Genomic DNA, 17,835 nt, shown 5'->3' with positions numbered 1-17,835 from the left:
GATTCACCCTGTGTACATGTGCATAAACATGTTTGTCCAATACATATTTGTGTTACGTTTGTGGGTACCCTTCTGCACGCAAATGTAGCCCAAACCTCATGTGGTGAAGATGTCTTCCTGACACGCCGCACTGACTGCTGTGGTCGCATGATTCTGATTGTGCAAAGCCCGGGGCAAGAGAGTGAAGTGTGTCAGCTTGTGCAGCTGATAACACCGCCTCTGTCACACTCAGGCCAAAGAGTGTTTGCTGGGGAGCCAAAGTGCATGATGGGTTTTGTGACGCAGCACGCAGTGGTATTCAAATTGGGAAATTTGGGTACACACTTTTCCTCATCCCTTGAAGTGTGTCACGTGATTTAACTTATGCCACATGATGCGTTTTCATTTTCCTCATGGGGAGCTCACAGCAGTTCAGTTTTTCCATCACTTGACATACACTGAGTTTTATCTTTTTTACACTTTGTTAACCAAATGTGATTTCCACATTGTAACAGAACGTTTTATTCAACTAGATTTGTGGTTTCTTTACATCTGTGTGACATGCTACCACAATGGCAAGTGCTTCTCTATCTCCTCAGGCCATTGCCTTCCCACAGTCTCTTTCATGGGAAGAGGCACTGACAGAATAAAAAAGAGCTCCTTGAGAGCAGTCCCTTATCAGCCTCTAACATCTGGCCAAGACTGATAGGCTGTTGGAATAGCTCTCCAAATATCATTGAGTTTTAGCTGCATAATGCTTGTTTAACTGCATCCTTCCCTACAATGCTAATTCACCCCCTTTCATTATGTGTCTTTCACCAGAGGAACCCATTTCTATGATTACTGAATTTAGCTCCTCAGCAGGGTAGGATTGATGTGAGGCAAGGTACTAAATGGTTAGAAAGAGAGAGATTGAAAGGTGAATCAAGTCATATGTGAGGGAAAAAAAATAAATATGATGTGACCAGTCTTGATTAGACATTACAACTCTAAAAAATATTGAATTTCCAAGGTGTCTAATGTTAAAATCTTTGACATGCAATTTTCTCCTGATATGCTCACAATTTGAGCAATCTTTTTGCATAAAAATGAGTCTTGCTCAATTGGAGTCATCATTGTTGATTTAAAGCATATGGCCTTGATGCATTGCAACCTATTAGATTAAAGCTCTGAGGTAATCTGCGCCAGATTTCAGAATTTATCGAAACACCTGCTTCTGTATCTGTAAGTCACTGGATGCCAAGCTACTGATCATACATGAGGAGAATTTTTGAGCAGATGTGTGGCAAGTTTTGTTCTTGTCACATGAGCAGGATGGACCAACTGTCTTCTAGTAATTAGTAGACTTAAAAAAAAGAAGATTCTGTTGTGGTTAATAGATAACATCTGTACGTGTATGTATAATTTAAGGTCACTCACTATATTTTAATCAAAACATTAATAAAACATTTCAAGAATTTATAAGAATATTTTACTGATGACAGGGACTTCTTGGTTGGTTGCAGCTGCAGTAGTCTGTAATAATGTTATCTGCTGATGTTATTTCATCGATAGTTTATTTTTGTGGCATTTTTCTCCCTGTTTTCTCCCACTGGTAAAGGCCAAATCCCCAGTACTGCAGAGCCTACTGTGCAAACTCCCACTGCTTGCCTGGGGAGGGTGTAGACAGCCATGTGCTTCCTCCGATACACATGGAGTTATCAGCTGTTTCTTTTCACCGGACAGCGAGGAGCTTCACTGGGAGGGTGTGGTGCATGCAGAGGTTCAGAGAATCTCCCACAGATCTCCACACAGACACTCTGACCAACCAGTAGGAGTCACTAGTGCAGCTGCAAGGAACACTGCCAAATGGGTTTTATGGAGCTGGAAGCGCTGGGGCCAGGGATTAAACCTGGGTTGCTGCAGCGCTGGGTGAGTATTTTACCTCCTTACCACCCGGGTGCCCGCTGACATTAAATTTAAGTGATAACATAAAGCAGTGGTCCCCAAACTGAGGCTCGGGACCCCCAATTGGGCAAATTTTTTTTCTTGTAAAATGTTTTTCTTTCACCTGCTCACGTCTTTGAAAATCCTTGAAAAGGAAAAATGATTTTTCGTTTTGATCCACATCCACATTAATACCATGATCTGTGATATTAAGACACAAGTATTGATTCATTTTAAAGGATCCCGACTAGACCAATATTAAGTTACTGCTTATGGTATCAGTGTCCATGCCAACTGAGTAACAAGAAATGGACATACAGAAATGCCAAAAATATGTTTGAGGTAGTTTAGAAACAGGGATGCAGGTTTATTTTTCAACTGTAAAATGTCCCTTTTCTTTCTTTTATAACTAAATTTAAAGCGTTCTTATCAAAACTTTCACACATTTATGAAAAATGAATATGTGCAGATATAACATTATCAAATAAGTTAAAACTCTCAAATATTAATATCAGTATCCACCTCAAAAATCCAGTATCAGTCAGGCTATTATCACAAGCCAGACAATCTGTAGCCAAAATGTCCTTGCACCTGCTGGTTACGATTACCACATTACAATGACAAGAAAACACAAGCTTGTAATGTCAAGATGATTAATTATAGAGTAATCTTGAGAAAATCAAACCTAAAAATAATTACACTCATGACCTCTAGACTCCCACAAGGACAGAGACTGTCATTTTAAAATAAATGTTATAGTTTTCTAACTTATTTGCTCATGTATCCCCAAAAAGGCAAAGATGAAGATTTCATCCTGTTGTGTTAGAAGGAGAAAGCAGGGAGTAAATGAATAATTCTTCCTGGTGAGGCTTGCACTGCTCAGAGCTATAGCCTGTGAATCATCATCATCATGAGATAAAAGGCAACATCTTTTCATCTATTTTTCAGTCTTTTTCATTTTGCCTGCTAGAGTAACACTCCTATGAGTGTTTTCAAATCCAAAAGGCATATCATATAATTATTTGTTTTTGTATAGATCATATCTGCGAATTTTTTACACTTGTGACAAAATTGAATTCCTGCATAGGTTGAGCCGAGAGGATAATGCAGCATGGCCAGACTGTCCTAATAATGGAGCACAATTATCACCATTTAATATCAGTTATATCAAGGCCTTATCTCAACCACTCAGACTCCCCTTGTAGCGAGTAATGTTTTTTCTTTATGGGTTTTGTTTGAAATGATGCACGATTAGCTAGTTCACACCGAGAACCAGCATGCACAGTAAATGACCAATTAAATTGCTCCTTTGGTAGTTGAAAGGATTCTTTCAGTTAATTGTTTTACACATCATTTTAGTAAACCAACATCACAGGTGGCCTCTCATTTCTTGCTCCGCTAAAACAACCATGGTGATGCACTGACATCTCCAATTCAGGTGTGACGTGAAGAGAGTTTGTGGAAATGAGGGTCAGAGTTTGACATTGGTCATTATGACTTCAGCCATTAAGGTCATGCAACCAACGTCCTACGACTCTGACACAGAGGCTGTGCAGACCAGAGGATCAATGTGATGTCATCCCAGATTCATCCCCAGAGAGCCAGTGAGTTGTGGGAATAGGCATCAACTTTGACCCCATTTGGAAAAGGAAATCTCCCCCTCTGATGACTATAGGTCATACCACATCATCACTTGATTGACATGAATGATTAATAGCACCTTCAAGCACATGATCCCAGTTAAAAGGTGTGAAATGCTAGGTTATGCTACATAATAGGTTATTTCTCAGATTTTAAACATGAAGACATAAACAAGGGATTTGTTTACTGATGCTTTCTTATCTTTATTATATCTTAAAGCCCTAGTCACTTGCTCTTACCAGTGAAAACAGTCTGTCATATTTCTTTAAGATCATGTTACTGCACATCTTTTGATGCTAAAAAAGTTTATAACAGGACACAGTCTGTCCTATGTTAAAGGAAACTTGGGGTATCAATAGCCGAAGCGTTAAACATTTGCAATGCAATTAAAAACTCAATTTTCAAAGCGCTTTGCTGAGGGTGATGAATGGGCCAGTAATCCCTTAATTGTTCTCTTTTAGGCAGAATAACAGGAATGATAGATGTTTCATTAGAGACGAAGCAAAACTTAAAGTAAATAAAATGAGATGTTGATTTTAAAAAGAGGTGTCAGTCAGTCTTTTATCATCAAACCTCCAAAGAAAGTGTCTGTATGTTTATATCACGTGACAACTTTCGGCACGGTAAAAGGAAAATACAGTGAGCCAATGTTTTTGTTCAGTCGCTTGATCATTTTCAGGACCATAGACAGTTCTGTCGGCTCTGTGTTCCTGCATTCCCCTCTGCAAGCTTGTGTGTGTGTGTGTGTGTGTGTGTGTGTGTGTGTGTGTCTGTGTGTGTGTGTGTGTGTGTGTGTCAGTGCTTGTTCGTTTGAACTAAATTTTACAACTTTTCATTTAATTCCTGCGACTCTTTCAACATGAAGATCTTAACATGAAGATCTAACATGAAGGTTTAACATGAAGATCTAACATCCAAACATTAAGCTCTAACATGGAGTCTGGTGAAGACAAACTTTTCAGACATGCTCCCACTGTGGAAAATAACTGCAGTTCGTGCTTGCCTCATATGGTGCAAACGCAGCCTCTCCGCGGATCCTTAAGATATGCAGCAGCTGCCGCAGCTGGAAGTGGTCGGGCTATTCGGAGTCATTGGCCACCTGAGATTGCTGTGTGCTTCTATTGATTCGTCCAACAGTAAGCTAATATTGACAAGTGCAGCGCTTATTCCAAGCTGTCGTAATCTAGCGGGTTGAGGCTTTTTTAATTTAACGTCAGATCAAGTTTGACCAACATTGGCCCGCCGCGGCGGGTCCAATCGGAGTTCAGATCAGCTCCTTCCCCCCACTCGCCCACCCCTCCCCTCTCCTTCTCTCTCTCTCTCTCTCCTTCTCTCTCTCTCTCTCTCTCTCTCTCTGTCTCTCTCTCTCTCTCTCTCTCTCTCTCTCTCTCTCTCAGTTGCAAAAAACGCTCTGCAGCTGGGCTGCACCTCAATGAACCTAATTGGCGCACTGTGAGCGACCATCATCTATCCTCTGGATTTCCATCGTGCCCGGCTTTCATCCAGAACATATGAATTTGCTTAGACAGACCCCTTTAAGGAGTTGAACAGAAATGAAAATGGCACAACGCGTGGTTTTGTTTCTACTGTGGCTCTTTGGCAGATCATCCGCAGGATTTCCCAATCAGATCAATATCGGTAAGTGTTTTGCTATTAACGCTGCAGATTGTGAGAAATGTGAGATTGCAAAAAAATGTACCGGTGAGATCTGTAAGGAGCGCGGAGCTCTGCGCTATGATAGAGACCAACTTGATTTTATATATTCTGCAAGCTTATAACCTCTGATTCTAGAAACTATCTAGATGAAAGGTACAGCTAGTGATAATGTCTTGACTGTGCTACTGTAATCACTGCCTGAAAATAAGTGGAGTGTATAATAAAGAAGACGGGAGACGATCAGTCCCCCCGCTCGATCTGAGGAGTTTGAGACAGGCGCACTGGTCAAGTGCTAAAATACATGACACTCATTTTCACAAGTAACCAATATCCACCCTTATAGTTCTATTGGTTTAGAGCTCTTCCTCATAAATAAAATGTAATCTTAAACTGGTACAGAGGCGACAGTGAAAGCGTTGTCTGATCTTGGTTTTCATCTCTTCAAGGGGGACTGTTCATGCGTTCCACGGTGCAGGAGCACAGCGCGTTCAGGTTTGCTGTCCAACTCTACAACACCAACCAAAACACCACTGAAAAGCCTTTCCACCTCAACTACAATGTCGACAACCTCGAGTCGTCCAACAGCTTTTCAGTCACCCATGCGTGTAAGTGTGCTTCTATTTCAGTCATGTCCGGATTCCCACCACTCCTGTCCAAGCAGAATGAGCAGAATTATTTATGTCAAACTCATATGGACCTTATAGAGGCTTACAGCTCAATCCAGGGGAAGCAGTCAAGTTCAATCAAAGATGGGGCCATCTCACCCCGCTCACTGGTTCATGGAGTCTCTGGGAATACAATTACCAACAGTATTTTTATAATGTAGCTATACATTGTTCTTCTTATATTCAGCTCACATAATTCTTGGGTTTTACCACTTTACGTATAAAATTGTTATTAATTTATTCATTACAGCCAAGAACATTTTACAGACAGTGACTATGGATAGAAACCACAGTGCTGTTGTCAAATTTACAGAATTTTTTTTGCCTGTCTTGAGTTTTACTGAGGTGATATTTTACAAATACACGAATTCCATGCTGTAAAATAAGTTCCCTTGGCAACATGCTGTATACATGCTGGCCTTGAAAGGAAAATGCAGCCACTTACACAAACGCTGTGTCAAGGATTGCTGGAGGAGTGCATACGTTGTGGTGGGAAAAAAAAAAAAAAAATTGGATGGATGGATGTGTTTTGTGAATGTCTTTAATTTCAACACATTCATGATTCACTGGAGATGAAATGGTACAATATCTGTTATATACAGCACCTTATTTCCATGTTTCTGTGTGGGCCCTATTATGTGTTTATGGTCTTCCCATGGTGCAACTGGTGCACAGAGCTGCTTTGATTTGTGGCTGATCCAACAAATAACCTCTATACCCCATTTTGGCTGCAGTTTCTTGAAATCAGCAGAAACAGAGTGGACTAACAGGGAGGAAATAGACTGTCATTTTGTGATGTCATTTTAAAGGATGAGTTTAGTTTGGCTGAACAGACGACTTTAGAGAAACACAGCTCTTTTTGATCGGTGTGGTTCAGTCCATCTAACCTCTGTGTGGCACGCTCATAATGGCCCCTCTGACTCTCCGTGCGCCAGAGCATCTCCGCCTGCTCCGTCCTCTGACTCCCCCTGTGTTACAGAGCATCTCCCCCAGCATTGCAGAGTCAGCTCATTAGCACCCAGCCCTCATAGCACCTCACCGTGCTGTCATTGGGTGAAAGGGGGAAAAAAATCCATAGCTCCCCAACCAACGCCAGCAAATGAGTTGGGCTCAGACCTGCAGAGGAGGTGGGTCTGAGCAGTGAAGGAGATGAAGCAGAGCGTCATATCACAGGCAACAGAGCTGCAAGCACCCTAACGAAGGCATCCATAAGAAACAATAAGCAAATGAGAGTGAATAAATAATAGATAGTGCCGTGCAATTTCACGCATGTCGAAGAGGAAGGGAAGCATAGGAGGAAAAGGCTTGATATCAAAATCTAATTAAATTCAGGGGCAGACAGAGCTTTGGTGAGAGGAAGGGGTTCCTGTGGGAGCCATGGCCCCGTTTCTTGCTGCCATGTCTTAGCATCTCCATCAAGAACACTGTCTCAGGACTGCCTTAAACTTCACATATGAGAACTACGAGCTTTTAATGATGCAAAGAAACCGATGCTCCATGGATGTTTATCGCTCAGTAATGCAAAAATAGGAGGGCAATTGTCAAATTCTTTCTCCCTTCTGATGTACGTATTTATAATCTGCTCTGCTTTAAAATTCTCTTCTGTGCTGAATATGTAGCCTGCTACATTACACAGACAGACGTGTTATACACACTAAAAGTCTTCTTCATTATAAGATAAGCATTCAAATTTGAGCAAAAACTGCACCTGAAACAGTCTGAGATGTAGGTTTCTTTCTGTGTAACGTATGATCTGAGATATTTTTTCAAGGCAGTGCCCTGAGACGCTCGTCAAGCTGAGCTCAAAAACCACAGACAGCTCATGCTGAGCTCACAACAGTCCACAAGCACCTCAGATTGTCTCTACCAATGTAGCGAACAAAACAGAGATGACGGTTATTAAATATCACTTATCTGCTGACTTCCAGGCCTTTGAGGCTTTGCCTCCAGTGAGTGAAGACCTCCTGTGCTGCAGAGTTTTTGATTTGTCAGCGCTGTTTGTTCCACAAGCTGTCACAATTATTTAGTGGACATTCAAATTTTCCTTTGTCATCAATAGCCCCATGTGGATGACTCAGACCTTTGTCAGCAATAGCACACATCTGTTTTATGATGGGGCAATCTGAGCTAAGATTTTACAAAAGTGGCCTTTATGTGGTTTTGGGGAGTAAATCTATTTTGAGGCAAGCTTCGTCGCTTGGATCAAGATGAGATCTGGCTCCGGAGTTGTGGAAATTACAAAAATGTTTTTGTTCGGACTCCTCTTTTCTTGAAGCTGATGTTGTTTTGCTTTCCTGTGCAATGTTCTCTCTTTACTCTGGGACAGACACTGCCAAAGCCCTCTACTCTGACTCATCATGTAGATCACTCCCCCTCATTTGCTATACATCCTTCAAAAGTAATGTAATAGAGGCAGAGGGACAAGAGGACGTGCACACAGTAATTCAAATTAAACTTGCTGGAGTTTATTTTGCTTTTTAGAAACAAAATATGGAAATCCTTAGGTATAATGAAGGAACAGTCTTGTGTCAGAACAGTTTCTTTCAAGTCAGTTTAAAGCCTTTTGCTATTAATTGAATTAGTGACCGGCAGCAAAACAATGTGTGGCTCCAGTAATCCTTAAGGCTTGGCTTTGTACTACAGCAGCGTGGTTTATGCTTTGGTGGCAAGACTGTTGTTGCTTTGAAGTGACATCAGAAATCATGAAATGTGTAATTACCAGTGCAGGGTCCATAATAGCTGGGGAAGCTAGGAGTCAGGTATGCTCACAGAGAAAACAGGGGTAGTTCAAAGCAAAGGGTACCAGTTTGAAGAAAGCAGAGCAGACAGCATTAATGTTCCTGATGGTCACAGCTAGCCAACTTAATGACACCGCCATCCTTTTCTCCCCTGTTTACCCATCTTCTTCTCCTTCCTTTACCTGAGGCGAGAAAAACATCAAGCCCCCCTCCGCCTCTCCTTGCCACGCTATTTATTAGATTACTTGCCTTGATTCCTGTTAAAGGCAAATTTTGCAATGCTTGGCTTTTGAATCTCATCTCCCTATTCCTCATTCCTCATTCTGTCATTAGGCTAATGGTCTGTGTCCCTTCTGCCAGCCTTGTTACATGTGCCTACCCCTCTTTTATTGAATCCTCCAGGTCCTTAAACCCTGGCAGTAGCAGATGCTTCTTTGGCTGCACTGTTCAGCCACCTTCTTCCGCCGCTGTTAGCTACTGTAGATGAAACTGCCTCACTCCAGGAGCATGAGAAAAAAAAAAGACAGGATGAAACAAAGAGTCGCTGTTATTGCATTTGTCATTTCTTAAAGGCATGAAAGAGGAGAGGGACAAGAGAGAAAAGCAGACTGACTGTGAGGTGTAGTGTATCTCATGGTAAACAGTGTGGAGGCTCTAAGTGTATAGAGGATGACTTATGTGATGCTAGAAGTCCATGCTGCAGTATTAGCATTGTCATTGCTTCAAAATGAATGATTATTTCTGGTTGGATGTTGTGTTGCGCATAAGGCAGGATGATCTATGGTGATAATAAGTGGGTACAGCATTAGGATCAGAAAGTATATGTAACAGTTGGGAAGAAAACTCCAGCCGTTGCTTGAATTTACACCGGTACTGTATTGGATATCAACATAATTCATTAGGATTGTCAAAAACATTCAGTAGCAAGCCTAACGTTTGTCTAGACGCAACACATCCTTAAAAGCATCTTCTTCACTGACCTTAACACCCACCCAAAGAGTGTGAGCTGTGCACATGTTGTTCAGAAACACCAACGGTCTCTTTGCACCGGCGGCCTACGCTATGACTGAGTGTATGTGGCAAATGGCATATGTTGTGAAGCACAGATGAAAGGGCCCCTTACCGAATCTTTGCATGTATTGTTGTGCATAGCTGTTGGGGCTGTTGTTGGTGGTGTGTGAATGGATGGTAAACAAAGTGATAGGGAGACATGTTTTTGCAGCGTATGGCCTGACAGAGACAGGCCATGGTCAAGAAAAGCTCCTCAGGTGATTGTAGCGGTGGTACACTTCTTATCCTTGCAGGCTGTAACTCAAACTCAGCTTGAAAGGTGTGACCAGAGAAACATGGCAGAGGGAGCTGGAAAAGAGAGGGGGGGACTTGGTGGCGGGGGGGATAGAGATGAGGAGTGCAGTAAGAGAAAGCATGAGAATAAAGAGTTTTATTAAAGGATGTTTTAGAGGTTGCTTATATCAGAGAGAATATTTTTGCATGAGTGTGTGTGAGAGAGAGAGAGTGGGAGAAACTTCTCCAGGCTATGGAGGGAGGGGGGGTGTATCGGGACATGCCATCACAGTCCAGCTGTGTTGAAGGCACAGATGGAGGTTTGTTTATGGACGCACATGCATGTGCATATGAATGCATGTGTGTGCACATATGCACATAGCCCAACACTCATCAGCAGACAAACATACACACACACTGTAGGCGTATAGAGTCACACGCAGCCGATCTCCCCCTTCACTCATTTGTTAATGAGTAAATATGGCTGTTCTGTAAAAAAAACTGCCATGACACACTTCATCATTAAACCAAAGCAAAAGTCATGGTAAAAATATTGCTGGCTCTCCCCGTCTCTCTTTGTGCAAACAGTTAGCACAATTTTAGGAAATTTTAATTTTTTAAATATATGCCTCACTCTTCAGCAGTAGGATGATAAGATGTGAAAAAAACTATGCACAGTATAAGAATTCTGAATAATAACAAAATAGAATAAGAACAGAATATTTGAGATGCACCATGACTGTGCAGCAAAGTCTCTGGGAGAAAGATGAGCCGCCGTACAGTAACGTAATGGTCTGATTTTGAGGCCAGCAGGCCAGGCAGTCTCAGGGGCCTGTTGAGGTGGCTCGGTGCGGGCCGCAGTCAGATGAGTGGTACAGTAACGGCCCTGGATGAGGTTACATGCTCTGGGAAATACAAGGCCTCTGAGAGGGGAGCAGGCAGTGAGCAGAAAAGGGTGATTGACAACACAGTTCAGATAGAACAGCATGAGGCACAAAAAAAAGGGTCAGATACAGTCACATGTTTTGATTTGACTTGAGTTTAAAAATGTTCTTATTTTGTATGCACTCTAAATTGTAAAATTGTTACTAAAAGTGCTAACAGTGACTACATTACAGCAACATACTGCACATATTGCTGAAACTTAGTTCTGATGAAATACTAATAACTTAGCCTACATTTCCTACAGTTTTCTTGAATTCTTGCTGGTATGGTTACAATCATTAGTACTGTTTGTTATGGTCACATGAGATTTAAACCTTTTTCATATAGCAAATGCATAAAAGGGTGAAACAATTCCAAAGGCCAAATCTCCAAAGGGAACATTATTTTTGACCTAATTTTCTGGCCATGAGATGCCCTCCACTGTATTTTCATTTATTTGTTTCTTTAAAGCCAGGCAGTGGGGCTGAAGCTGTAATGAGATTCAGAATAGAAAACATAGAACACACTCCAAGGCAGATTCAACACAATGAATTTTTAATCAGAATATCAAAAGATCCTCTTAAACCCAACCTGAGAAGTGTTGCTGTCGGGGTGTTATTTGTCTTGGAATCAATGACGCTGGCAGATGTTGTTTGATAAAACAACAGCTTTCCTGCCTCGCTGCTGTGTTTGCTTCAAATCTCCATATATCCTTCACAAACACTGGGCATTTGGCCATTTCAGCATCCATGGATTATAAAACGCATATAGTGTAGGAACAGATTTTTGACTTGGGAGATCAGTAAATCAGCATTCACAATATAGATTCATTGGTACCTTGAAAGATTTCTGTGGTCATGACAGTTATCAATCTTTTGCGGTGTGTTCAGACCTGCAGTGGGGATGTTGGGGTCTTTGAATTTCCTATTGATTTCCCTTATCTATCTAGTCAGTTTTCTGGGGCAAATGTGATAAATTGTGAGTTGAGGAAAGGGATTAAGGTGAAATGATTATGAATGGGCTGTCACAGCAGCCTGAAGATTTCATCGCCCTACAACACACAATAATTGCAAATAGAAAACAAAGCCAATGTAGAAAAACTGTATATTAACATTATACGTGATCCTGTGATAAAATGCATACAATGGTCATTCTGGGACCGCAAGAAGTGCTTTAAATGTATTGCTAGATATATTGGATTCCTCATACAGCTTTAACAGTTTGACAATAAAAATTTTCACAACTATTAAAACTATTTATACTACTGCTGAATAATCAAACCTCTAATGCTACCCTTAAGCAACCAAGTAAAGGCTTACGAATAACATGTGGAACACTGACCCATATGTGAGCTTCATGGCAAACCCATGAATGCAAGGCGTAGATCAAGCCCCTTTTTCGTCAGGAGACATGATGCAACATGACAGCCCATCTATGCTCCACACATCTGCTCACCACTGTTCAAATAACAGGGTGGTTTCTGAACTATAAGTCAACAATGACAGGATAAGTCTGTGTTCCCTTATTGAAGTGAGATCAGCACTGCGTTGCGATGAACAACAAGAGCTGGCTGACCATAGAAAAAGCAGCGATAAACACAATAAGGGAACACACAGGAGGAGACACACAAAATCTTACTGGTGCATTAAACACATTTGCCTCTGTGCTCTTTGTAAGGAAAAAGTGTTTTTATGCTAAGAAAAAAGCCGGTACATGTGGTGCATTTTAAATAAAAACGAACAGGGGGCAAGCTGCTATTGTGAACTATTCATGTCAGATGCATCAGGGATATGATTGCCAGCAGCCGAACTCCATGTGACGGCTGCTTCCCATTTTGTTTTTTCAATGAGCAAAAGCTCTCAAGGAGAGTGGGGTGCATTGTTTGTGGCAGAGATTATTTTTCATTTCGAAATGTCATTTACCCTTATGCACCAGTTGTGAAAAGGAATGTAGGTGAAGCTAAAGAAAGGAAGAGCTTTTCGAAACTTGTCACTTGTAAAGATCTCTGACATTGCAGTCAGCGTTTTTACTTCTAGTCTCTTTCTCATTTCTATTTCTCTGCCTTTATATATATTTAATCTTTCCCACAAAACCCATTATAGCTATGTTCCCACAGCACACTCAGCAAGCTATTGGCCATTCACTAGACTCCCATACAATACCCGTAATCATTGAATCAGTAATCCCCTACTTGAGCTGGAATAGCACATCTGCATCGTGCCTCATCGGAAGTTGCTGCATTGGTCTGGCTTCACTGGGTCCAAAAGAAAAAGAGGGTACTCTGTATTGTCTTCCTCAATAGGAGCTACTCACTGCATTGTCCTAACCAAGGTTAGGACAATGCAGTTTATGAAAAGAAAACACTTCCGTGCCTTTTATTATTCCTGAGTCAGTCAGAGAAAGCAGTATTGGCACCTATGTGCTGTCTAATCTTGTCGGTCCACTTGGACCGTGTTATCAGTTGTTTATTGTTTTGGCTTCCCCTCTGTATGTGTGTGGCGGAGTATAATTTCATTGCTAAAGACAGTCAAGAATGAAAAGGACATCAGACAGTGTTGTGATGAATATAAAGCATCAGCAGGGAGTGTCACGATGTACACTCCCAACTAGTAAATATTGGATCACAGTGCAACGGGGCTTCCAGCTTCCAGCTCTCCGTCTGCCGACTGAGCAGACTGATCCGCACGTTTCTGGCCTGTTTCAAAAGAGGCAGTCGCTAGCAGAGCCCTGCCAAAGCTGCATGTCTGTGCAGAAACAAGGGCTCCATCATAACTGATTGCTTGTGACAGTTCACAGTCGCCGGGCCACTGAAGCATCATAACCTTGTGAAACTAGTGTATGGGCACTCTAGCATACAGGCTGAAGGAGAGAAGGAATATATATAAAAAATACATATTAGCATATTCCTTGCAGTGATACAGAGATGCAAATAAGACATGTGGTGCCATGAATATCCTCTATGGTTAATATTAAACACATCTTATGTAATGAAAGACATAATGCAGACCAACAACTCTGGAGATAAGGGGCGGATTTATAGATAATTACTGCAGTGTTTGCAGTTGAAGATTGAAGACCCCAGCAGTGTCAGGCAAGGGTCTGTTGATGTGTTGGAATAAAGAGCTGATGACACTGAAACAGAAATATCTTCTGGCAGGCCTGAGGGACAAACCCAGTTGTGTTCTCACCATAACAAGCGCTAATATATTTCGGATTGTTCAGTGATTCACATTAGTTTAATCAAATCTGCACGAACGCTGTAAAGAAGAGAATGATAATCAAATGATCATGAATAATATGCTGGGAATTATTTGGTTGTAGGCGACTAAAAGGGCTTCAAGGTGCTTTGACTCATCCGCCGCTTTGTCGTCAAGGAGGCGGTTGCCATTGCTGTCCAACTCATCCAATTACTGCAAACAGTTATTAAACAGATGCATTTCCAGGTGTGAAAGAGAAAAAAAACATTTAAATGTGATTTAGTGGTGAGGTCTTACTTTACATGAGCCGTACCGTGGTTCTCCTGTCCTCGGCGCTTACTATCCCCATGAGTGAGAATTAAGTGAACATGATGTGCTTGCTCAACCATGACCCTCCTCTGTTTCTTCCTCCAATGGTTAATTCGGAGAGTGCTGTTGTGTGGCTCTTGCCATTTCACACATGGCTACGTAAAACCTGTGGGCGGTTGCTCCCAGGCCACTGTCCGTGTTTGTGTGTCCATGCATGACTGTGTGATGAAATATTGAAGTGTTCTATCATCGACCATTGGGTAGCCCCCGGCACGACTCCTGTCCCTTAATTTTATTTTTCTTCCCGTCTTTATCTCAGTGGTGTGGCTTTATTTTCCGTGGCATGGCGTGCTAGATCAGGAAGGCAACCTCATCTGGACCCATGACAGAGCTAATCCATCGCAGCTGCAGAATGAAAAGGCCGTTTGGAGTGAATCCATTCCAAAGGCCTCAATGGAAAGCTTCTCTCAGATGCTGGTGCCCTTTGCAGCCCTGACAGTGCTAGAATATGATGAAAAAGGACTTGGGAGAGATCAGTGGCTTAGCGATGTTTATGAGAGAAGGGAATAGTGAGGAGAGAGGCACAGCACTGAAGATGGAGAGATGAAATGACCAACCGCTGTGTTTGTGTATGCCAGTGTGTGTATGCGTGTGTTGATGTGAACTGGATTGTAACTAGATAGCACAGGCGCTTCCCCTTCATCTCTCCACATACCTGTCTTCTATACAGAACTGAGACGAGCTGAATGGCCTGAATCCGCTCTCTGTCGATGTGTGAGGCTTTACACGCCTCTGCAGATGAGCTGCACATGTTCAATAGCAGAACCACAATGGCAGTGAAGTGGACAGTGGCCAAAAGTAGCATGATGTCCACTTTGGAATTAACTCACCATAAAGGAACTCACAGTATGTGTGAATGGTTGAAGAGAAATAGCGCCTTGCTCTTTCTCACTGTAAATGGGCAGTGACATTGGATAACATACCTTTCTTAAATATGTCAAGGGCACAGAGAAGTCTCACAGGACTTGCTTTATGTTCTCCTGCTTTCTGCTCAGGACTTTGTGTTACATATTTTTTCCTGCCTATGCTGCAGCTACTCTACAAGTCCCACTCCTAAGCTATTAGCTCTTTTACGCATAAAGGAGCTTAAGTTGGAAAAGTGCTCTCAAGTGGCCAAAGTTTGTGAAAAGTCAGTGAACATTTCACTCCTGTTTTCAGTTGTTTGTCTCACAGTAAAGCTTTTTAGCCTTAGTGCGCCTAACAGAATAAAACATGTAGGATTAATAATGAAGACTTGACTTTTGAAGAAGTTTCTTTTCATAGAAGTTGCATAGCTGCCATGTTACTTTCACAGTCCACCAAGTCTGTGATGAGCACACATTGCAATTATGGTTTAAATGGTTTATAGAACACAATTTAGATCTCAAATCTGCATTAACTGATTTGAACTGATTTTCTTAGCCTATTGGGGGTAACAGAACAAGCTGTAAGCACAACACTGACACACATATTATCAGCTGATAAAGTTGATATGGCAAACATGTTAGCAAACAGTGGCTTATTTACTCATCCAGCAGATATGGTGCAACATTAGTTTAATTTGGTGTTGTGCTTCTGTCCATGAATATAAGTCCAATAGTCAATCTCCTGCTAGCTCTGCTTTGTTTTGCACCAACTCCTAAGGGAAATACACAGCTCTTCAGCAACTAAATGCTCCACTATGCTCACCAGCTAGCTTTGGTGCTTCCCTTTAGGAATGACCATTTTTATATGCTTAATAGTCTGATTGCATTTTTAGAAATAAGAAAAGCGGGGCCACAGAAAATTGTATGTTTTGTCTCATGCAATATGCATTTAAAGGCATTCCTGTTTAAAGCACAAAATATGGGAGGAGGGAATGGAAATATGTACAAATCATGAATGTATAAAGAGAACTGGATACAGCTTTGGAAGCGGGGCCCTGTACATTCCTATGAAAGTTGCTCAGTGGCGCATGAAGCCAAAAAAAACACTTCCCACTGTAAAGAAATTACCTAGATTAATTTGCTCACTGGAGACTTCCACCGACTGAGACAGTTAACTTCTGGATTAGCCTTCCGCCTAAAACAATTCAATGTGCGGCTCTTCTAGACTTCTCAAATGTTATCAGACTGAATGGATCAAATTCTGATAGTGAAATGAATCATTTTGGGGGGTTGTGAGGCTCAACAAAATGTATCCAACATTTTACAGCCGCTCCTTTTGCAATAGTTGTGTGTGGGAAAAATGCTTTTTGGGCCCCTGTCGAACCCGGAAGTTATAATTCTATGATTTGGCCAATATGTTGAATTGACTTTAAAGTCTGGTGCACTTCGTGGTGCACTCTCAGATGAAAAGGCATCTGAAATTTAACATCTGAGAAAAGCAGGTGTAAAATCAATGCTACAGCCTGTCATTTTTCAAATGACTTTACCTTTCTGTTTCCTTCAGTCACCTGCTGCTTATTTATCCTGACTTTTAATGGCTCATGTAAGCTTCAGTCCAGTGATTGTAGCATCCAGTAATTAAGTAGGCTGTTAAATGATTTTTTTTATCTGTGTGGAGAAATTATATTGTCTAAGAAGACAGTTATTCAATCACTGTAATTTTTGGTGAGCTGACAACATCAGGCATTTCTTCACACACAGCCTTCTTTTAGTGGGATGAATGCACACTTCCAGTTCCAAACGTGTTTTCTCTTCTCCAGCAGAAAACTTTATTAGATGCTTTATCCCCTGCACACGTTTGATCTATTGTTGATATAAAATTTTTGAAATATCTATCTCTGACATTTCTGCCTCCATCCCAATACAAGAGAAATGAATGGAATATTTCTGTTACTCTGGATAACCAGGTATTTTGTGTTTGCTGATCAGTTCAACACATAATTCCCATTTATTACAGTGACAGATATCTCAGTAGGACTTGCTCTGACTTGACTACATTGCAGTATGGTGACCATTCAGACAAGATATCAAACTGCCACCAAATGACAGTGAAATTATTTTATTGGTGTCGGTGCCCAGTGCACATATCCAGACAATGAAAGGTCCACAGAGAGTGAGACGGAGCATATCTTTTCATCTAATGTGAGAAAACTTCTTGGTCTCTTCTCTTCAAGTGGCTATATGAAGTGGCTCTGAAGTGAAACCCCTTGCTGAGATTTTTTATTGTTTTTTCTATGGGAAAATTTGCTTTAGAAGAGTATGGTGAGCAAGGTATATTCAAGGTTTTTTTTGCCGGGGCCCAGAGATATATGGGATTACAGTTCACTCATTGTCATAGCCTTCTGTTTTCCATCTCTCTCTCTCTCTCTTTCTGCTACCTCCAGTATTATCATTCAGGGACAGAGCCCTGTCTCAGCAAGGGCACTAATAAGATGAAAAGTGGCGCTGGACTCTACATACTTAACCAGGTCTGGATTGAGGCTGAGAAGGAGAGGGAATTCTTTAAGTGATGTCTTCAAGGTTAAACAACTGGTCCCATCTCCCGTCCTCA

At 41.5% G+C, this 17,835-nt stretch overlaps 1 protein-coding gene across 4 annotated transcripts in view; it reads left to right on the top strand.

Moving 5' to 3' along the window:
• Window positions 1–4,952: 4,952 nt before the first annotated feature.
• The window catches only part of LOC122990438 (glutamate receptor 3), a 90,368-nt gene continuing 77,485 nt past the window's right edge, over window positions 4,953–17,835 (top strand). For all 4 annotated transcript variants that reach the window (XM_044363801.1, XM_044363800.1, XM_044363802.1 and 1 more), the window contains exons 1-2: window positions 4,953–5,184; window positions 5,649–5,807. In XM_044363801.1, the coding sequence (XP_044219736.1) occupies window positions 5,100–5,184; window positions 5,649–5,807 (244 nt within the window). In that variant the 5' untranslated portion in view covers window positions 4,953–5,099. The remainder of the gene's footprint in view (window positions 5,185–5,648; window positions 5,808–17,835) is intronic.

Source organism: Thunnus albacares, chromosome 10, assembly GCF_914725855.1.
Source record: "Thunnus albacares chromosome 10, fThuAlb1.1, whole genome shotgun sequence".
NCBI lineage: Eukaryota > Metazoa > Chordata > Actinopteri > Scombriformes > Scombridae > Thunnus > Thunnus albacares.
This window is presented reverse-complemented; position numbering and strand designations above follow the sequence as displayed.